Source organism: Lipophrys pholis (genome assembly GCF_963383615.2).
Source record: "Lipophrys pholis genome assembly, chromosome: 22".
NCBI lineage: Eukaryota > Metazoa > Chordata > Actinopteri > Blenniiformes > Blenniidae > Lipophrys > Lipophrys pholis.
Window position 1 is genome coordinate 12,906,319 of NC_137644.1, and position 22,403 is coordinate 12,928,721.

At 44.6% G+C, this 22,403-nt stretch overlaps 1 protein-coding gene across 1 annotated transcript; it reads left to right on the forward strand.

Annotated features, from left to right (window-relative positions):
- The first annotated feature begins 1,460 nt into the window (after positions 1-1,460).
- On the forward strand, positions 1,461-19,874 carry LOC308126858 (protein phosphatase 1H-like). The gene is made up of 10 exons (XM_080491546.1): positions 1,461-2,000; positions 7,938-8,127; positions 9,761-10,141; positions 11,107-11,219; positions 11,771-11,855; positions 12,998-13,116; positions 14,845-14,908; positions 16,906-17,013; positions 17,724-17,875; positions 18,898-19,874. Exons 1-10 carry the CDS (start codon positions 1,765-1,767, stop codon positions 19,043-19,045), a joined length of 1,596 nt encoding a protein of 531 aa, XP_080347672.1. The 5' UTR covers positions 1,461-1,764; the 3' UTR covers positions 19,046-19,874.
- Positions 19,875-22,403: the final 2,529 nt, after the last annotated feature.

Consider the following 22,403-nt stretch of genomic DNA (forward strand, 5'->3'; position numbering starts at 1 on the left):
AGGAGTTACAGTCTGATGGCCACAAGAAGGAAGGACATTTTAGCAATTTCAACCATTTGTGTTCAGCTGTGAACACTGACCTACTTCTGGCAGGATTTCTTTACAGCTCAGGTTACAGGTTTGTAAAGTTTTTAAGGTGGTGAAAACTTGAAAAGCATTTCCTCAACATTCTGTAAATCAGACTCTAAAACAATCGTCAATAGAGCCACTGTTGTGATCCAAGCTCAAGTTTGTGAAATAGCTCTATCTGCTGGAATTCTGTGTGTATTGCAATACAGATCTATTTCTTTAGTCATGCGCGTTTAAAGGTTAGAATGGGGTGACATTAGTTTTTACAGTTAGAAATGTTCTTTATTACAAATAAACACATGAATACCAAGATATAACCTGAACATATATCGAATTCAGGCCGCAATACCTTGCAATTGATTCTGACACGTAAAAAAATAGAAGATGGAGAAAAGGAGTGAATTTCATTCACTTGAACAAAATGATTAAATCATATTTTTAAGAGTTATGTCATCGTGGCCGCCATACTACACGAGATCGTGTATTTACTTGATAGTAACAGAACAGTACACATTCATATACAGGCAAGACTGAGTAACGTGCCGTGCGTAATTACGCATGGATCACCAACCTGTGACGACAGATGACTGTGTCGTGCCAGGTGATACTGAATTGAATTGAGCAACTCTTGTTCAGACTGATCTCTTCACAAACATAACATCCAAATAAATGTATTTTCTATCAATCAAATGTTTTTCTATAATACTGCCTAAGATATCTCTATGATGTTCAATATTTTCTTGCGCATTATGAAACACAAGATAATGCAACAGTTCCATATTCCTCTGTGTGGATTTGAGGTGCAACGTAAAACTTACTCACATAGAAGTCTATACAGGTTATAAACATGTCTCATACATAAATATTATTTTGTAATTATAATAGTATTACTGCCTTCCTGAATCTAGTACTTCATTCTGCTTACAAGGTGATAATTGTGTCCATATCGTAAGTGCATAGTGTGTCTCTTCTATAGAACTGATTTGCTTTCAACCTTTAAGCTGATCCCTGCGCTGTAAGAAATACCCGTCGTGCCAAATGGTTTGACAGTCATGCAACATCAATTGTATTCTGAAAACATTTGAGATTGAATTAGTTTTATTATTAAAGACCGATTTTTCTGTTTATATAAGGTAAACTGTGACTCATCAAAGAATCTCTTAACAATTGTTCAAGCAAAAATATTGAAGCAAAATTGCTACTAATGGGGAAATATTATCTCTCAAATGTATGTGCATACATTACAGGATAGTTTGATGTTTTATTCAGTATTTATAACGCGATATAGTTGTTAAATGAAGATGCGCGCCCTTGTTTTTCTTTTTTTTTTTCTTCTTCTTTTTTTTTTTGCAGTGTGCGTCCATGGACGCGTCACGTGACCGTTAATCTTCAGTGTGTTTCCGCGTTCACGGCGGGCTGAATCGTTATCAATGACCGTCCATGTAGGCGTGAAGGCTTTAAGCATCCCCGCCACCGACACCGCCTCCGGCAGCGGCTGCCCGCTTCCCTCCGAATGAATGAAACCGTGAGCGCCTGAGGGCTCCGCTCGTCCTCCGTCTCCTCGGCCGCAGCGCTTCTTTCCATCCGCCGAGCCTTCCGTCGAGCAGCGGGGCCGAGCTGGGGGGGAATCCGGGGAAAGGCAGCCGCGGCGCCGCGCACCGGCCGCCGGACACCCCGCCGCGACGCGCCACCAACATGCTCACCCGGGTCAAGTCCGCGGTGGCCGGGTTCATGGGTGGAATCATGACCGGGGGCGGCTCCGGGGGCAGCGGTAACCCCGGGAACGAGATGCCGCTGAAATTCCCATATATGAGACCCGATTTCCTCGGACTGTCCCCGGATGAGATCGAGTGCTCGGCGGATCACATCGCGCGGCCCATCCTCATCCTGAAGGAAACCAGGAGATTACCGTGGGCCACCGGATACGCTGAGTAAGTAAACCCACTGCAGCTGCTGGGAAAAGAAAAGAGAAAAACCCTTTTGATTTCACGTGCGAGTGGTATTTGACGCATTTGTTTCAAGGCCCAAGAGCCGGCAGGTGCTCCCCTTTCCTCCCCTTCATGAAATAAACCAACTCAGGAGTGGACTCTTTATTCACCTGTTGTGACCCACTATCATCGCCCAAGTGCAGAAACGGTGAGACTTTGAGTCGCATGGAGCTTAACCGCTTCAGAAACAGATGACAGCATTCATCCACGGGATCACAGCACAAGCTGGTCCTCACGTGCAAGAGGATGATGCACCTTCAACTCGCAGTGTATCTGGGAATTAGTCCACAACAGGACGCTATTTATGGCTGCTGGAGATGTGTGTGTGTGTGTGTGTGTGTGTGTGTGTGTGTGTGTGTGTGTGTGTGTGTGTGTGTGTGTGTGTGTGTGTGTGTGTGTGTGTGTGTGTGTGTGTGTGTGTGTGTGTGTGTGTGTGTGTGTGTGTGTGTATGTCAGCTGCTTGAAGACACACTCACAGAACATCACTTCCGATTTATGACAACTTCAGTGTCTTTTGGTTTTTTTTTTGTGTGGTTTGGTTTGTCCAAACCTGCTGACTACTTCTAGTCCTTAAAAGCCCCAAAGCTTCTGCTGCAGATTCTGCTGTCATCAAGACTGAAGAGCAATGAATCATCTGTTTCTTAATCTGCAACAAGTTTAAGAGGCATTTTTTTTGTGACGTTGACTGAGACTTTTTTTTACCGGCACTTTGGCTGATCATTTATTGTCGACTGCCATCCTGTTCTCTTTTTCAGAAACTGGAAAATGCTTACACCGATAACGTCACGGGGGAAAACAAACGGACTGTAAATGAGCGAAATCAAGACATTTGAGCCATTTTCTAATTTTAGTTATCGGCAAAAGCGGACTTTTCCGCGCAACGTCCTTTATTTTCTGATATCGGGTCGATAATCATTGGTACCGATAGTTATCATGTAGATCTGATATTGCGTTAATCTTCAGCATATTCCAGGTTTGGAAACCACCCTAACCCTTTCTGTGTACAGTTTGCATGTTCTACCGCTACCTGGCTCCCTGCCCAGGTTCTCCAGGTGTTCCAGGTTCATTTGAGGATTTGAAAGACGGGCTCATTCAGTTTTTCATTCTTTGAATTGGACTTTATTTTGGTAAACGTGTCTGCACCTAATGAGGTTAGGTGTCACCATTATTTCACCGCCAGGGCGCCAAGCTCCACCACACGTCACACAAAAACTCAAAAACAATACATGACAGACACAGCAGGCGGCCTTCCAGTGCATAATATGATTAGATCCTAATTTGAGAAGCACGCCGGGGAAACGTGATGAAAGGAGGGAAGCATGGATCCTTTTAGCGATCGTATCACCTGATCAGCTCCGCTCTGCTCCATCCTTTTCCTCCGTCAGTTAAAGTCCCACCAAAGTCACTCCCTAGATTGTGACCTCTTTACTTCTTCATCGTGTAAACCAGCTATTGCCAATGGTGTCATGCACTTTATTTTTCATTTGGAGAAAATTCACATTCATGTTTTTTTTGTTTGTACAAACGGTGAATTTAAATGTCGACTTTTCATTTGGGATTTGTTGTTATTTGAAAGTTATTTACTATGATTTCAATGATTCTGGCGAATAGATCACAATTTGGGCTGTGAGTGAACTACGGTGAAAACAATTGACTCCTTGGATCGTCCTAGATTATGGAAAATCCAAGATAAACTGTATTTTTTGTTTTCCAGATCATTTGGATGTGTCAGAGAAGCTTCTGTCTAACGTCGTACACGTGAATCTTGTAAACCTTCCACACACCTTGATCCTTAATTTGGGAAAATGAGCTGAAGGACCAGTTAATGTGGGTTTTTTTTTTTTCGCTTGTTCAATCGGTTTCTGATTGGGTCGTAGTCCTTCGCTTCCTCCATCTTTAACACACTCATTTCTCACGTTCATGCTCGTGGTATCCATGAAATTGTCTCCTGTGGTTCAGCGTTGTTAATGAGTTCAGCTCATATCAGCATTTATCTGTAATTAAAACCTCCCTTGTTCTCATCACAGCAGCCGTTTGGGCTCCGGCCTCTTCCAGATATTACGAACTGAGCGGCTTACTATTACATTATATAAGGAAAATTCCCTGTAGAAGTTAGTCTTTAAGTCAAATCTTGTGTTGTGGTGCTCGCATCAATAAAGTCAAACGTGTCCAGTTAAAAACCCTTTAAGCCGTCTGAACCCTTAAGAATGCAATGTGAAAATACTCCAGTATATATATTTCTGACTACGAAAACTCCACCGTGAACTGAGCAATATTGCGAGCGTCTTCTTTCATCTTTGAGCCAGTTGACTGCAGCACAAGTAAGAACTCCGCTTGTCTCCAACCGTCAATGCAGCTCTTTGTTTCCCCTCCAGACGATTGAGCGCCCTTTCACAATTAAAGTCGGGTGACCGTAACAGCTCTCACCAGACAGGGTAAAAAGTCAGTGACTCACGCTGAATGTACACACATATAAACATACCCAACATTTTACTTCCTTGTCTTTTTTTTACTTACTAAGCAGGGAAACGCTTGTTAATCATCAATATAAACCTTTAACTACCAACTAGTCAGAGTTGAAACATTAACCAAAATAACCAGCAAGCAGACTAATTTCCTAGTTTATTACAAAAAGTAAACTAAATGTCGGAATGGCTGGTTCTTGTAATGGTTTTATTATTATGAGTAAAGACATTTCATTAAGGGGCAGTATGGACCTGTCATCTTTCTTCCAGCGAAGGCCCCGTTTACATGGGAACAGACGAATCCGTCTTCAGCACATGCTCCTTATTTAAATCATGTAAGAAATGTGTCTCCGCTGAGCCAGATGACGGTCTAGTAAATGTACACTTTGATGGAATAGTGCTGTTGAGTCCAGATGACTGAGCAGAACAATCATTCCTCCAGGTTCTGCTATGGTTATCGGTGTCGGATCTATTTGCACATTTGGAGAAAAAACTATTTTCCACGGTCACTGTATTGTGTATGTCCGGTATTGTGCGGTTCAGAAAAGCTTTTCCTTAAAGGGGTCATATTATCCAGCTTTTCAACACTTTCACGTCGGTCTCGTTGGTCCAAAAACGTTGTATTCAAAGTCTTTTACCCCAAATTCAGCTTTTCTTTGATTTTCAACCATTTGAATGTTGGATCATAGGAGCTGCATTCAGAGTCTGCTGTGTCTGTGTGAGCTGGACTGGCTCCGCCCACACATGCCCATCTTGGGAAGAGGAGGAAGTACTTCCTCTCGTGGTGCCATGTGCCAGAGCAGAGCTGTGTGAGGGCCGACCTTGATTGGGATTGGCTAAACCCCCCGATGACACTATATAGGGTTTGATTTCTGATTGGCTCATTGGAGCAACACACTTTTTAAAGAATGAAACAAGCCAGGGAGAGAGAGGACAGACTTTCTCTACTTCTGGAGTAGATTCCAGGTATAGGGACGTCTATTACTGTTGGAAAACCATTAGAAAGTGCATTTTTGCATAACGTGACCCCTTTAAACTCTTGAGGCTGTTTTCAAAAAGTGCAGTTTTCAGTGACTTCCTCATGTGCTTAAAGACAGTTTGTACAGAAAGAACAGCTTGAGCTATTTGCAACACGTTTTGGTCCCAAGTGCCAGACTGAAAGGCTGACTTTTCCTTTTTTGTTGTTGTTGGTTTTTTTTTTCCTGAACCACAAAAACCACACCACAAGTGTGAACATTGTGGAAAAGGCAGGCGGAGACAGCTGCGATCAGAAAAATAAAAACCGTCATCCAGATGCAGACGTGCAGATGCACTCCTGCTAATGGTTGGTGTTCGGGGGTCGGCCTAATACCGTGCACTCTGCAGTACAAGCCTTTCTTAAAATAGTCTGAAAGCAACAACCGAATTTGCTGCCTTTCCGCCGCCACGCGACACAAAAAAACTACAGCTATTTCTGTTTCACGCACAATTTTGTACGCGCGGTCCTAACTGACGATAGCAGTAAATATGAACATTTTTAGTTTTGATGTTATTGTTCCCTTCGTGTTCCGAGCCGACCAGAGGAAAAGCTTTGAACCATTGTGCTTCACCAAATAATTATGGCTTCCTCGGGGCCACTGTCTGGCCCACAATCTGTAGCAGAGGGGAGGGAAACAAAAAGAGCATTAGATGTCTGACAATAGAGGGGAAAATTAGGTTTTGTTCCTAATGGGAGGGACGCTAATTGTTCCAAATGGAGTGATTTTTTTATTTTGATGGAAATGAAATCATTCTTCCTGCAAATGGCGAAAGGAGGACAAATGAGTTGTGCGCACAAAAGCACCGGCAGCTTTCACAAAACGCAGCATTATTAAATTAAATGGAGTGCATTCGTTTGGGGGCGGTATGATAATGCTTTTTCGCTAATTATTTGTTTGAACTGTTTCCGGTGAAACGTGCTCAGCGACTCGGTCGCACAGCTTATCACTCGGTTAAAAAAAAAAAAAGAAGAAAAAAAAAAAAACACTTCCTGGACATCTGCGCGTCAACAACCTCAAAAAGTGGTTGAGTGTTTTATGACCGCGATAAATCAAAGGGCATCATCATCTTGATAATGGGTGCAGGAGTACAGCGCGGGGTTTGAAGGCAGAGCCGCGTAATTACAGTATGGACTCCGCTCGTGCGGCGAGTGGCGCATTGCAGCCAAGGTAGCACTTTTAGACTCGGATCACTCTCGGTAATAAAACACTTATAAGGGCTTTTTTTTCCTTTTTTTTTTCTTTTTTTATCGCAATGGGATTTGTTGGTGGATTTGCCATGATTACGCGCAAACATGTTGGCCCAGATGCTCCTTTTATAGATTTATAGTTTAAAGCCATTAAGTCACTGGAAATCATCAAGAAGACAAGGACTTTTATTCTGCCCTTATAGTAAAACTCATTCCTCTTTCACTCCCATTTTGTAAATAAAACCAAAGCAGTGTGACTATCAAAATGATCCTTTCCCTTATATCCTCATATTTCCTTTTAGTCACATCTTTTGCCTTTTTTTTATTCTTTTTTTTTCCTACCTCATGTTAACAAGCACATGAGGCTCTGGACCAGATAATGATGCCGCCTTGCAGAAAACAGCCCACAGTCAGTGTCTATAAATAGACATGCCAATTTCTCCACACCCCAGCCTCCAGAGATGTCTGGCTCTGGCCAGACTTGTCAGTCTCTCTTTTGCACCACATATTGGGAGCTCAGTTACTCCAGCTATCATTATGTGCTGTGCGGCAGGTGTGGTCAGTGTTGGAGTTATAGCTATAGCTGCAAATGAGTTGCTTTTTTTTTTTTTAACGGAAAGAGGTGGACTTAGAGGTCAGAGAAGCGAGCTTGTGTTTCGTTTGAATCCCACAGAAAACAGGTTTATCGTTTGTCCAGTTACACAAACGAATAAGGCTTCCCGCTCTGCCGACGCAAAGCTTTGGTCTCGTATGTGCACACACAGCGAGACTTCTTCCTCGCCCAGAAGCGACAGTCTTCCTCCCGGCAGAGCGGTGGCACGGTGAAAAACCTTTCCTTTTGATCTTCATTGGAGACATGAAATGTACAAAGGCAGCGGCTGTTGCCGGGCGCGCACAAACACACGGCTGGCTCTGGATGACTGTTACGATCCTGCAGTGAACCATGAGAACCGTGAAAAGCCGCAGTCGTTTATTTATTTATTTCTTTAAACCAATAGCGAGCGTCTTGTTTCAAGCGCCTGCACTGGATCACAGCGAGTCGTGCATCTGCTCCTTGTCGATGAAACTACGTAACTAGATTAGACCGTTCTTGTGGTTCAGTGGTGAGCATTGTGGCCTCACAGGGAGACGACTGATGTGGAGTGTGCACGTTCTCCCCGAGTTTTGTTTTTGTGACCCTGCTCAGCAAACCGTGTCTTTTGTCCTCAGGGTGATCAATGCCGGTAAGAGCGCGCTAAACGAGGACCAGGCCTGCTGTGAGGTGGTGGTGGCAAGGAGGAGACCGATGAGCTACTGCCCCCCCTCCACTCCCAGCAAGACCCCCACGGCAAAAAGACGCAACTCCCTGCCCAATGGGGAGGGCATGGGGCTCCGAATGGAGCACGGCAAACTGGGAGAGGTAGGGTTATACATAAGTATACACACAGACTACATAGTTACACTTGTTTTAGGGCGCGTTCACATTCCCCTGTTTGATGCGAACCAGAGTTCACTTCAGGGACTTTCTGGGAAAGTCTGTTTCGTTTGGGGAAACGTGAACGCACCCCGAACTCGGTTCAGGATTTTTCAAGCTGAATCTGGTCCCCTTCAAAACACCGGTTTTGGTCCTCCTTCAAACGGACTTTCAAGCGGGCTGAGGGTTGAGAGGACATCAGCGAATCTGAAAAAGACACTGAGGGAGAGTCCTGTAACATTTGTTTCCTCCTTGAAAATGGCTCGTGCACAGAAGTGGAGTAGCAAGGAAGTGGTTCCTTTACAAGTGATCTTTCTAGCGGGTGGGGTGAGAGGAACTTGACGTGCGCAATGCATTCTGGGTAGTAAACAAACAGCTAACCCCGTGAATCACAAGAAGCATTCCCTACACAACGCACTTCATTCCTATGAACGAATCTGTTCAAGATTATTCACAACTCCCGGATGTTCTCGTCCAGGAGCGTCAGACTTACGGCCCAGGGGCCAAAACTGGACGTGCATGGTGTGAAATTCACACGGAAGATGATAAATATAACTGCTTTCTTCATTTATTCACTTGGATCTCACCGCTGAGTAGCAGACATATTAACAACAACCCACTGAAAGTGAGCACCAGACTCCATTTGTTAAGACATACAAACTGAGAAGTGACCTGAAGAGAAACACAGTGGCAGAGGAGAGTCCAAGTCTTTCTGCTGATTTGCCTCGCGAAGCACAAAGTTGTGACATTTATACTTTTCAATGCAACAAAATTCAAAGAGAAAGTATGTGCTGCAGGAAGGTCATTTTTTTTTTACATTTCAACATGTTAAGGTTTTTGTACAAATATAAAGACTTTTCTTGATCATGTAGTCAAGCTTCTTAGCTCTAAGACAAAAGGAAAATGTGGCCCCCTCATTAATCTTCAGTTATTATTGTTATATTTCACTTGCCCTGTCCACTTGAAATTGATTTGAACTGTATGTCTCGACTAAAACTTACATGAGTTCAACAACCCTGTTGTAGTCACGTGAAGCAGATATTTTGAAACAGGTAAATATCTGAAATTCCCCCAAAAAGTCCAAAAGTCCTCCACAGCTTATTTCTAACAATATGGAAGTCATTCGAGGACGTCTATCATGCTGCTGACTTTGTTCCAGTCTCATGACTTGGCCATAAGACATCAATATCATGAAAACTTCTTTGCTGGAGAAAGCGAGCCAATTGTTAGTCATGTCCTGTGAGAAAATAACTTTTTATGCCAGTTTGGAGTGTGTGATGCCGTGAGTTAGAGAGAGAAAGAAAGCCTTGTTCCTTCCATGGCAGAACCATGGGGATGTGAAGGATTGACCTCTGCAGCTCACACACACTATTGGACACAATGAGTCATGATGTTCAATCCTGGGTCTCTCCTCCGGTGACTCACACACGCCACAAATGCAGCCAGCAGCTTAAGTCACTGATCAATTTCCATCCTTCCATCTTCAACGCCGTCGTATTGAACTCCGGGTCATTCGAGTGCTGGAGATGATCCCAGCTGATTGTTGGCCTTAACTGCAGCTCTCTCCATTTGTCTGCAGGACGGTGAAGGACTCGTGTTCCACTACTGGGCCTTGTTCGACGGCCACGCCGGCTCGGGCGCCGCGGTCGTCGCCGCTCGCCTGCTGCAGCACCACATCGCCTGTCAGCTGCAGGCCGTCATCGAGATCTTACGTAACCTGGCCTCCCTGCCGCCCACCGTGATGGGGGAGGAGCCCGACGTGAATCCCCAACTCCAGGGCAACAACCCGGGTCCTCACCGCGCCCTGACGCGGGCCGCCTCCCTGCGCGGGTCGGCGGGCACGCCGGGCACGCCGGGCTCCCCGTGCAGCACCCCGCCTCCGCCGCGCTTCTTCACCGAGAAGAAGGTCCAGCACGAGAGCCTGGTGGTCGGCGCCATAGAGAACGCATTCAAAGAGATGGTGAGAGACGGGCGACGGGGAAGTCACATTGACGTGCTCCAGTAACTTAGTGTTCTTTATCTGGTTGTAGCAGTCGCTTCTCTCACCTTAGTTACATCAGAAATAGTTACAGAGGAAATGAGTCTTTATAATGACTTTGAGTTTTTGTTTGAAAAAAAGAAAACGTTGATAAGACTTAAGTTTCTGCAGCATTACCACTAGATGGCAATGGAAAGCAGTCCAAACTGTCAAATTGCCAACCTGTGGTACCCAGACACAGTAAAAAGAAATCTATGTAAAAGCTCTTCCAGACACACCCACCCCCTCCTCCACCCCCACCCCCCACCGTGAAAAAAAGCCCACTCACACTTGGTTTGACATCCTTTGTGGAAGATTATCACTGCATCAGTAAAAGCTGTGGCCTCTGCGACAAAGAGAAGAAATCCGTCATTTCAAGCCTGGGGTGGGGGGGTGGGGGGGGTGGGGGCTGCTCCTCAGGATGTCTGAAAGGTCTCTGCACAAATGCGTCGAAATCACAATGATTTATTTTATGACCAATTATGGAACGTGTGGAGGGAAAAAAGCATGAAAGCAACTGAAGGAATCCAAAAGTTGTGTTTTAGGCGAGACGCAAATCCTCTCCCACGCCGCCGTCGGCAATTTTCAGACACAAGTAGTCGTGTAGCGATGCACAGTCGACAAGAGGTTAACGCAATCGATACTCGGAAGCAGCGCCAGCATCACACACATCGTCTCCGTCGTGCCTCCTGCTCGTTTTCTGTTCCTGAGTAGTTTTCTCTCTCTCCCTCTGGGTCGGATGCTCACAGCGTAGAATTTGAACTTATTTTCCCTAAATGAGTTCTTCAGTTCTACGCTCACACGTGGGTGGAGGTGGGCGGTTTTCTTTTTTTCTCTCGCCAGTTTTCGTAATGTGACGTTTCATCAAAGTTGAAGGGAACCACGTCTTGTTGCTCTGCTCTCCCCAGGACGCCCAGATCGAGAAGGAGAAGCAGGTTTACAACATCACAGGAGGATGCACGGCGCTCACCGTAGTTTACCTGCTCGGAAAACTGTACGTTGGGAACGCAGGTGACAGCAGGTATGTGTGTGTTTTTATTAGTGAATGGGTTTGGAATGATGTGACAATTACACGGCAGTAAAACTACCAAATCGAAGAAACTTGAAGGCGGCGCATGGACATGTTCGGGCAGAACTGGGAACTTAATGTGTGTAACATTTCTGCATCCGTGGTTTAAAATGCATTTCTTTCTGTAAATCTGACTTGTGTTTTCCCTCGGTTTAGACTGGCAGGCTCATTTGAAGCGCTATCCTGGCTTGGGTGCCTCTGCCACACTGCTTTTCAGTTTTATCAGGCTTCTGTTTGTCAGGAGACAAATGGTAAACCAGAAGGCTCGAGTGTGAGCCTGCCAGTCTACACCGAGGGCACCAAAAACCCAAAACATAATAGAAGCGCACAAAGTGGATTACACACACGGATATTTAGTTCTGCACATATAAACACGTGTATCAACAAATCCAAGAGCACATCTCTTTACACAGTAATAATTCACATCAACTCTCTCCGCCCGACAGGCATGTTTTCTTTTTTAAATGACAGGTGTTTTTGTAACATTCGGCGTGTACCCACAGGGCAATCATTATTCGGAACAATGAGATCATTCCCGTGTCGACAGAGTTCACACCGGAGTCAGAACGGCAGCGACTCCAGTTCCTGGTAAGAGCATGCTTACTTCCACACAAAGCGTATTTATGTGCCCATTTTGGGGGATTAAATTGCTGTTTGATTTAAAAAATAATAATAATAATTATGTCAGGGAGTGGTTCAGGATGAATACTTTGTGTTGCTTTCCAAACAGATTTGTGACATTTTACTTTCGGTTTGCAAGTAAAAATGAGCTATTGAGGTATTTTTCATTGTGTCTTCTCACAACTGCTAAACTGAGGTTTGCCTTTAATGAGAGGAAAAATAACTGGCTGCGAGCTGTAAAATCGTCGCGTTGAAAAGGAGAATTAAACAGATAAACTCTGCTTTACTCTGTCTTTGTAAAGCCAACTCAGATATTTGTTTAAAGTCATCTTAATGCAAAATGCATTTGGGCAAAGCAAGTTTGATCTTCAGAGAAATGCTTGACAGCAATAATGAATATCTAATCTATATATTCATTAGCAGTCCTTATGTCATTTATTAATGCTGTATGGACAATGCACATCATTTAGAAAAAGTAAAAAATAAATAAAAAAGTAGTATAAATACTTTTCCCTATTTTTTGCACCAACAAGTGTATTTCTTTCCAAATTTGGAAAAAAAAAAAAAAAAAAATGTGTGTGTGATTTTTCTTAGTCTTTAGTCCTCGTCACCCGAACTGAACCTGCTCATTAGGGCGGCCAGTGAAACGGCGTGCGGTTGACCGCCGCTTCTCACTGTTTCAGCCGCAAGCGACACAATCAGCGCGGCTCTCCACCTCCATCAGTTTCCCGCGGAGCTGCGAAACAAGCGAAATCAGCCAGTGTGACACTCGACAAGCTCGCCTGATTAGAAAAGCCGCTGGTGGTTGGCCTTTTTGCAGACAATGACAGTCCGCGGTGACTCATGTTTCAGTGGGAGTCGATGAACGAGCGGAATAAATGTGTGTTAAAGGCAAAACTTTAAAGAGACTGATTTGTTTTATCCAGGCCTTAAAAGAAAAAAAAATCACTTTTTATCTCAAACACGCTTGGGTTTATCAACCTTTCTAATATCTGAGGTGTTTTTGTTGTAAAATGTTCCTTCGGTATCTGATTCATGGAGTTGAGCTTGTCTATCTGCCGCACATTTTACTGCTCGAGTGACTTTTGAGTCCGCTGTCGGTCCTCCAGGGCTTCATGCAGCCTCACCTGTTAGGAAATGAGTTCACGCACCTGGAATTCCCCCGGAGAGTTCAGAGGAAGGAGGTGGGCAAGCGGATGCTCTACAGAGACTTCACCATGAACGGATGGTAGGTCTCTCCCATTTTCTCTTTCACACACTATTTGCACCGCGCCCTTAAAGACGGCCGACTCCGGCATCACCGCGAATTGCACCATTCAGACGACGCGAATTGAACGCCGGTAATGGCGTGGGACTGCAACACCCCCCTCCCCCTTCCTCCCCCTCCCACCGCCGCATTTCCACTAAATGAAACAATAATCAGAGATAAAAGGTTTGGTTTGTGGCGTGAGCCTCCTCTCTTCCAGCCCTTATTTTTGTATTTTTTTTTTAACTGCTGTTTCTACCCTTTGGAAAGTGGAGAGAGTCAGCCGAGAGCTAATGAGGGAGCAGCCAAAAGCTGATGAGATATAATGATACAGCAGAGATGGCCCTGTTGGTGCAGCTCTATGTGGGTTAGCGAGGCACCATGCTGTTTGACTGTGGCTGCAGTGGAAGCCGGTAATGAGATGTTCTCCTCCTCACACACACACACACACACACACACACACACACACACACACACACACACACACATACAGTTCTGAGCCTATTGCGGTGTGTGATGTATATTTCACAGTCAAACCGCCTCTCACGGAGGAGAAATATGCCAGGCAGGATCTGTAGCCGTGACTTTTTTTTTTTTTTTTAACTTTCCTTTGTGTGCAAGAAAAGTATTTGGACTCATCTTTTGTGTTTCGTCCACATTGCGAGAGGATGAGCACAGATTTGATAACGTGGCTCAAAAGAAAAAAAACTGTACTGTAAGTTTAGGATTTTAGCAAATCCCTTCTGAAAGGAAGATTATTGTCTTCAAGTGTCTAATTTTGTTTAACATATCAACTATAAAACCAAAGGTTTTGGATTTTTTGGGGGACAATTGTGGCCTTTCCACTTCAGAACTTCCTCCACTTTTGTTTTGAAAAGCGTGAAGCTGAATTGGCATTAACAGTTTCTCCCTCGCTCTACCGAAGGTGTGAGAAGCGAGAGTGTGGCGGCAGCGACGGGTGGAGAAGCCGCAATATGTCACCACGTCTCCATTACAAAATGTGTGAGACAAGAGGGCCGTTTCTCTGGGGGTGCACGTCTCGCTCCTCGCCGAAACGCCGGTCGAACACGACCAAGTGTTTGGTGTGCTCTTGTTCATTCCGAGATGCCCCCCTCCCCCCCCTCCGGTTTTCGCTCTTAATTCTTCAGTGGAGAAAAAGAGAAGCTGTTGTTATTGTTGCACTCCGGAGAAACCCTCTGGCAACGAGATGCAAGCTTAAACGCAAGCAAAAGAAAAATAAAAAGAAGAAGAAGAATGGCGTTTGCCCTCTTTCCCACCCTGATGTTTATAACAAGAAATATCTCACAACTGCAGTAACTAAAGAGAGAAAGACAAATTAGCTGGAACACAGAAGCAAAAATCCCAGGCTTACCAGCTCACTTAATTTGTAAAACAAATCCTGCAGAATGTTGAAGCCTGGCTCGTCAAAGGGCTTTTCAATGGGCCGTTATGTTGAGCTGCACAAACCAATATTCTGGAATCGAGGTCAGCTGGACCAGCGAGAGCGGACCGAAACTGAAACGTGCTCAGATCGTACCGAAAACCGCTGAGTAAGCCAAAGCTCGTGTAATTTTGTCGATGTTAAAGAGACGGCTTTAAACAGAATATGAGGGAACGGCGATAATGAGCTGACAGGAACAACCTGGATGTGGTCGGTGGCGTGTAGGATCGTCTGACTGTCCCGGTCTTCTCCGCTCTTCCCACACTCAGGGCTTACAAGACCATCGAGGATGAAGATCTCAAGTTTCCACTTATATACGGTGAAGGCAAGAAGGTAAGCGAGTGTGTCCTTTCCAGAGTCGAGCGCGGCTGCCCGGGAATTCTGAGCAGCAGAGGAAATCGTTTGCTCCATAAATTGTCAAGTCTGACCCACACACACACACACACACACACACACACACACACTTCACGCCTGCCAGCTCCCCAGGGAGTGGGCGAACACTTGGTGTCTCTGATGTCTAGTAGTGCACGCATCCGTGCCCGTCTCCTCCCCCGCGGCAACACCAGTACACCCTGCACATGCACACACATGCACACACACTTTGAAGCACACACTCTCGAGATGACAGTCGCCTCCATGAGAAACAAAAGTTAAACCACGCTGAGGAAGAGAAGAAGAAAAAATGACCAAAAAACCACCACACAGTCATTTTCGTTTTTCTCCCCCATAATTTTCAATCAATTCAGTTTGAGGCAAAGATGGAAGTGAAATGAAAACAGCCATTTTAATCAAGGTGTGCCTTTTTAAAGAACCCAAACGGCACAACGCAGACAGCAGAAGTACGTCACTGTCCACAATATGTCAACATGTGCAAGAAATTATGAGCGAGCGCTTCTTTTTGTCGGACTTATCCTTCCAGTCTTCCGACTCTGGACCCTAAAAGTGCTTTGCAGTACAACCGAAAGCTTTTTTTTTTTATCAGTGACAGAAACCATTAAGGTCTCAAATTGGTCATTTCAGGCATTTTGTATTGAACGTTTCTGTTTCACTGTTTTGAAATAAGGATCCACTTCTGCTCTACTGGGAACATTTAAAAAGCAAGTTGTCCTCTGTGTGGTTCCGTCAGTCAGGGTTAGATCATGTTTATGCTCATATATATATATAAAAAACACCCACCTACTCCAAAAAAAGAACTTAATGTCTTAATTTCAAACAACTTAAATCACTGCATTTAAAAAATAAAAACCACCCGTTTCATTATTTTACCTCATTTTGATTGTTTTTTTTTCCCCACAAATTAAAAGGAAAAAAAAAAAATGCCTGATGATTCCCCCCGACCACAGATTGTCCCTGTGGCTGGACTTTGAGAAGCGTCCTCCCCCGTTAGGGGGATTTAAGAAGCTCATCTTTATTCCCAAAAACCAAAAACCCGACGATCACAAGATGCTGAAAAGTCCAAACAAGGGAACACAGAAAAACAGACCCCGACGCTGCCCACACAGAAACACACAACAAACCAACAAGCAGAAGACGCCCAATATAAACCAGAGCCACCAGGTGTGAACAATCACACAATCAGGCACAGGTGAAACACATCAAGGCCGGGAGCGGCAATCAGACACGCGGAAGGGGGAGTCAAGGAGCCTGAAACAAGGGGTGAACCATTCCGGAGGTAGATTAAACAAACAATAACTAAGTTTTACTGCTTCACTCGGTCTGTTTGTTAATCTGCACGGCCGCTATGCAATTACATATTCTGAAAAGCCTTCAAAGTACCAGATCGCCCCTTTATTCGCGCCGCCTGGACGTTTAGAAAGTGTGGAGTCAGCGCCGGACCCCCGCTGTTATTTTACATTTTCTGTATCTGGACCCTCCGGCAGGCGCCCCAGCGCCCGGCTCAACACTAACAAAGTGAACTCTCCGCGGCCTCGCTGGAGTCGTAAGCGAGGATAGTTTAGCCTCATCTCATAAAACTTATGTCTCAGGCTGGATCGGGAGATTTTATACATACAGTTAGTAGAACGGATGCTGTGATTATAAATCTAATATATAGAATATCATAACTTTTACGATTAACTTATATGCTAAGAATTAACACGTACATTCCGATAAAATATATATATTTTTTGTTATATGAGTACAACCAAATGAGAAACGGTAAAACAGAAAAAGACTGTTGTAACAAGCTGATCTGCATTAATACCAAAGACGTTTGTACCCCCCCCCCCCCCCCCCCCCCCCCCCCCTCCGCCAGCTTAGAGACGGCTTAACTGGGGAAAATGTGCTTTGCCAGTGAAATCCGTTTGGACTGACCCTCCCGTGTTTTCCAGGCGCGGGTGTTGGCCACCATCGGAGTGACCCGCGGGCTCGGCGACCACGACCTCAAAGTTCACGACTCCAACATCTACATCAAGCCGTTCCTTTCCTGCTGCCCGGAGGTAAGCGTGACACGCCGACGGCAGCCTTGCCCCACATCGCTGGCCATCCCCCTTTCTCCTGTGACATGAAGAATTAAGACGTACACATAAGGATGATGGGAGCAGATATCTGCGCCACAGACCCTGCAGGTAACGTTTTGCTGCTTCTCAGTCTAAACAAGGTCCTCCGCTGCCTGAAACCTCGGCTCACCTGTCTGGCTGTCTCGGCGCCGCTTTCAAAGCGCTTTCATCTCCCGATGTAGTTTGTCTTATAGAGTTTTGCATTTTTTATTTTTTATTTTTCCTCCCCGGGCTCTTCTCCGCTTGATCTTTAATTCATCAACGGCGAGGGTTCACACCAGGTTCACATGGAAAGACTCGACTCCTCTCGGCGCCTCCGTCTGCCTCTCCCCTCCCCTCAGCTCACAAACACAAGTCTCACCTCTCACCAGAGCCTCTCCGGCGGCTTCCCCGGATCCTCTCGGTGACGGAAACTGCAGCAAATTCGTTAATTTGCGCCGAGTGAACGGGTATTGCCGTATGGATTTCTTTACGGGCGAGTAACTCGAGCCGTGCAACTTGAGAGCACTTGATCTTTGGAGCCACTTCGGAGATTTCTATTAGTTTGTGCAGATCCAGTGCGCTCGGTGTCTGAGGCCCGCGTTTAAAGCTTTGAGACGGTGAGACCGTTCACGCGCTCTCCGCAGATAACCCAAACGTTTGTCCCGCAGGTGAAGGTGTATAACCTCACGCACTACGAGCACGGTGCCGACGACGTCCTGGTGATGGGCACCGACGGCCTCTGGGACGTCCTCTCCAACCAGGAGGTGGCCGAGGTGGTCACCACCTTCCTGGCCAACTGCGACCCCGACGATTTGCACAGGTGGGACCGTTTGACTCTGGCGCTGCGCCGTACATCCTCGCTGCATTATTCAATGTGATCTCTGTAAACTGTGCCTCTGCCTTGCATATTTCATTCTGCGGTCGTCGTTGCTATTTTGAGGGGAAATTACGTCTTATTTTTCAGTGTTTTTTGGGGGTTTTTTTTGCTGAACATCTCGGCACATCAGAACAGGGAAGGACAAAGATTCCTTCACTACAAACAGCAAAACATCCGTATTGGCAACACACAGTGAAACAGCCTCTAGTTTGAAATGTCTTTTATAGAACTATACAACTATATAAATACAGAGATTAAATTCCACAAGGTCCCTTTTCCTCATACAAAGGTGCAAACAAATTGTGAAGGCAACAAGTTTTTAATTTAAGGCATTCAGGAGACCTGGGCTGAAGGCGTCTCTATTTGTCCCAGCAAGTCACTGAGGAATAGGAATCAAATGAAATACTTGATACAAGTAATGCATCATTTGTGTATTACTTGGTAAAGTTTGTGTTTACAACACCAAATTCAGTTTTCATTGTAGAAACATTTTTTCATCAATTCAGAATTTGGTTTGGAATCCAAGTTTATTTACTGAAGTCAAAGTTCCAACTGTGTCCTCAGTAACAAACGAATAAAGAAAAATATTTTTGTTTAACTGAAGCACCAATGTTACAAATCAACCACTGGCCTGTTTTCAAATCCTCCGCAAAAGACAAAAAAATTAATAAAAATAAATTGAAAATCTCCAGTTTCTCTATGTCCTTTTCTCCCTCGTGCTCCTGATTGATTAGCCAATCAGGAAAAGGCTCTGCCATCAGCTCACAGGTGAATTCAATCTCCCTCCTAATGGAGCCGAGGAGAAACTGTTAAACGGCACGAAACAACTTCAGCGATAATAAATAACATCTTTTCTTTTCCTCCACAATGCACCCTGTATTTTCCTCACTGGTTGATCTTCTCAAGAGTTGATTGCTAATTTTGATTGATTAATTTTTTTGATAACCTCTCAACCGGCGACTCAGGTACACGATGGCAGCCCAGGACCTGGTGATGCGAGCGCGCGGCGTGCTGCGGGACCGAGGCTGGAGGATCACCAACGAGCGTCTGGGCTCCGGAGACGACATCTCCGTCTTCATCATCCCCCTGATGTACGGCAACCGGCAGCCCTGAAGAGCCGGACAGGAGGAAGAGACGAACAAACTGAACAGGACGGATTACGCCTAAAAACCACAACCCCCCCCCCCCCCCCCCCCCCCCCTCCCTTCTCCGTTCCCTCCGTTAATTTGCTCTCGCCGACTGAAGTCAAGCGGAACGCAGACTTGTGGCGCGCTTCGTTTCTCAGCGGGAGTTCAGGACGGGGCAGCGTTGTCTCTCTTCACACAGTCTGAAAAAGTCAGGGAAGAAAAAAAAAGGAAAAGAAAAATCGCACTTATTGGATAATTTAACTGACTTTGTGTCACGGGTCCACGCCGTCAGGAAGTAATTTGGTTTGTTAGGATAAATACGCTTTGCCATTTCAAGGTGACAGCAGTTCCACGGGGCGAAGGAGGCGGCTGCTCCTGAACTCCGTCTGAGATGTGAAAGCCGGAAAAAGCTTTTCCAGGGTGAAGAAAAACTTCTTCCTCGCCGGTTACGCTCCACAGTCCTCGGCCCCCTGCCGTGCCCCCTCCATCTCTCTCATGCTCTTCTTCTCTTGTTCCCTACAGTCGACTTGTTTATTGAAGAAGAAGAAGAAAAAAAATACCTCCTTCATCTGGTGAACATGGACCAAGCTGACCGGTCAGCTGCATTTTTGCGTTTTTTGCCACAGTGTGGCTTTGAAGGATTCGCCTGCCGACAGTCTGCAGACAGACGCGCTCACGGAGGGGAAGTTGACGTCAAGTTAACCGCCTCCGGGAAGATATAAGCTCCTTTTTAAATGAGATCCGGTCTTTTAAAATCACTGACGTTTCATTCAGCTTCGCTTCAGTGACAAAAAACATTCGATTAAATATCAACTTAAAAAAAAAAAAAAAAAACGACTGCAAACTTCTCACCGTAATTTTCATATTCTACTTCAAGCTGTCATTCATGAGAAGTAAGAAATTCTTCCAAGGTGGAAAAAAAGTTTATTTTGGACTGGACATTAACACAAGTGTAGACGGAAAAGAACTCTTAAAAAGGTTCAACAACTCTCGTGTGACTAGTCAGAAATATGAAGTGGTGAATCTGTAAAATGAAGTATAAAAAGTCCTAATATGATCTAATTTTCTTCTTGTTCTCGTGTTTAAAGAAAACACATTGTTTTCTTTTCGTTTCCACATTTTAGATTACAAAATAAATAAATCTTATGAATTTAAGAGTTTCAGTACATCGAGACCAAATTTAGGACTCTGAACGTTAAATAATTCATTCTGAAACGTCTTCCTGCACTACCAAGGCAGTATTTTGAAGTTAGACATAAGCAAACATAGTTTTTACATTCCGGTGAACTTGAGAAAAGCAGTTTGTTCTGCTAAATGTGCATTTGAATGCAAAAACTGAATGAGAGACACGGAACCCCTAAACCTGCATGAAGTCATAATATTTGATTTTTAACGGAAACTGACGTCAGCATTGAAAGCAGGACTGACTGAATTCCGATAAATTTCAAGGGAATCTCATATTGAACATTTTGATTTTAGAGTCACTTAATCTCGAATATAGAAAAAGTAGATGTTGAACGAAGGAAATTTATTTAAATTCGTCTTTCTTCCTAAAACCTGCAGGGTGTTTTCGTTGCTTCTGGTGAAAGTGACCTCATTCTCCTTTTTCAAACCACAAAAAAAACCTTTTTCAAAAGTGTGAAATAATCCATGAGATTGTGCACGGATGTCCTTGAGTATCACTTTGGAAACGTGACATCGGGAGGGAGACACAAAATGCCAGTATTCCCTGTAGCAGGGAGGATTAAATTCAATTCCATTTCAAAGATAACTTTTAGAAACAATCAAAGTTGAACCAAACAAAAATGACAGGACCATGCGGACGCGGAGATTCGCTGTGTGGATGCATGCAGACAGTGACGGTCTGTTTTACATGGACTGGATTTGTATTTATGTAATGTACCAAGTGGTTTGTTTGTAAAAGTGCAAAAAAGAAACAAAAAAAAACCCCCACCCACGCATATATCTAAGAGGTTGTTCTTCCCCTTTAGGCGTCATTAGCATCCCAGACGTTTAGCATCGGAGCTAAAGGACGAGATAAAGGAAGGGAATGGCGCGTTGCTAATGCTAATGGCCATATGTGAAACCAAAACCGTCTTTGCACGTTTTCCGTCTCTTTCTGGGTGAAAGAGAACTTCTAAAGAGTTTGGTTACTCGCTTTGAGCAGGAGGCGAAAAGCAGCCAGCGTCTAAAACAAAAAAAACAAATCAAGTCTTCTGGAGTTTTGCGCTGAGAGAGAAGTCAGAGCTTAAAAGTGCATGATTCAAAGAAAAACTTAAGACCTGAAGAGAAAACATAAATTGTAATTCCTTTTTTCTTTTTCTTTTTATGGAGAGGTTTGTCTTTGGGTTCGTCGGTTTGTCGATGGTTTGACGGCGATATTTTCGTCCCCATGTTCGCAGGAGTTGCCACACGTTCTGTTCATTGGTTTCCCACAGCAGCCATGTTTGTACATTAAATATCAAGCTCTAGCGATTAGCCACTTAGCTTAGCATAGCCTTGAGATTCTTCCAATTCTGTCCACTGACTAATGTTTGTAAAGTTCACTAACAAGACATGTTATTCATTACTTATTGAACGAAAACAAGGAAGAAAATCAACAATTAACTGTTATACAAAATAAAGTACGGAACTTTATCCGGCCGTTTGTTGGCCGTCATGAGCTAAGCTACCTAGCAACCGACTGGAGCTCCGTGTTTGTTCAGCCAGAGTTGGACGCTGCTGAACGAGTGTCTTAATCATTTTTATTCCAAAAGGATTTCTTTCAGCTCTCCGCCCGACACTTTAGTACTGAAATTGTACCACTTTTAACTTCACGTCCCGGAATGCGTCGCTGTGCCGCGCGGCTCCGCTAACAATCATCTTCGGCGCGTTTTCAAAAACGATGTGCGTCTACGCGACAGAAACGAGGCGCAACTGTGTTTTCAGTGGCTCCGAGCGCCGTTGTCGTGCAAACGGGGCCTTAGCTTGGACTTCTTTGCAGTTGACAATTATTCTCTACATTCCTCGTCCTTGCAGCGTCAGTACATTTATTTCCTCTTGTACATTCCATGAAACATCTATTTAGTTGGGCGTTTTTTTGTGTGTGTGTGTGTCATTGAAAATATTTCATTTCTGTCCTCGCGTCAGATGCAATGTAGCAGACCATTTTTCAAGCTCTATTTAATAATTTATTATTAGATGATTTATTTTTATGCTTTTACTTTATCGTTTTAAACTTCTCTGATGCCACCCATATGTGTGTCTGGGCGCGGTACAGGTGGTATTTGTGTGAAGGAAGTGCGGTGGGGGGGTTTGAACGTGTCGAGGGTCGTCGGTACGTGTTGAATGTGCGTCCTTCAGAC

Excerpts from the sequence above, each read along its gene's own strand:
- LOC308126858 (XM_080491546.1), top strand. The coding sequence starts at position 1,765 with ATGCTCACCCGGGTCAAGTCCGCGGTGGCCGGGTTCATGGGTGGAATC. Across the intron at positions 11,856-12,997 it reads GGCAGCGACTCCAGTTCCTG|GGCTTCATGCAGCCTCACCT; the intron begins GTAAGAGCATGC and ends TCGGTCCTCCAG. Across the intron at positions 17,014-17,723 it reads TCCTTTCCTGCTGCCCGGAG|GTGAAGGTGTATAACCTCAC; the intron begins GTAAGCGTGACA and ends TTTGTCCCGCAG.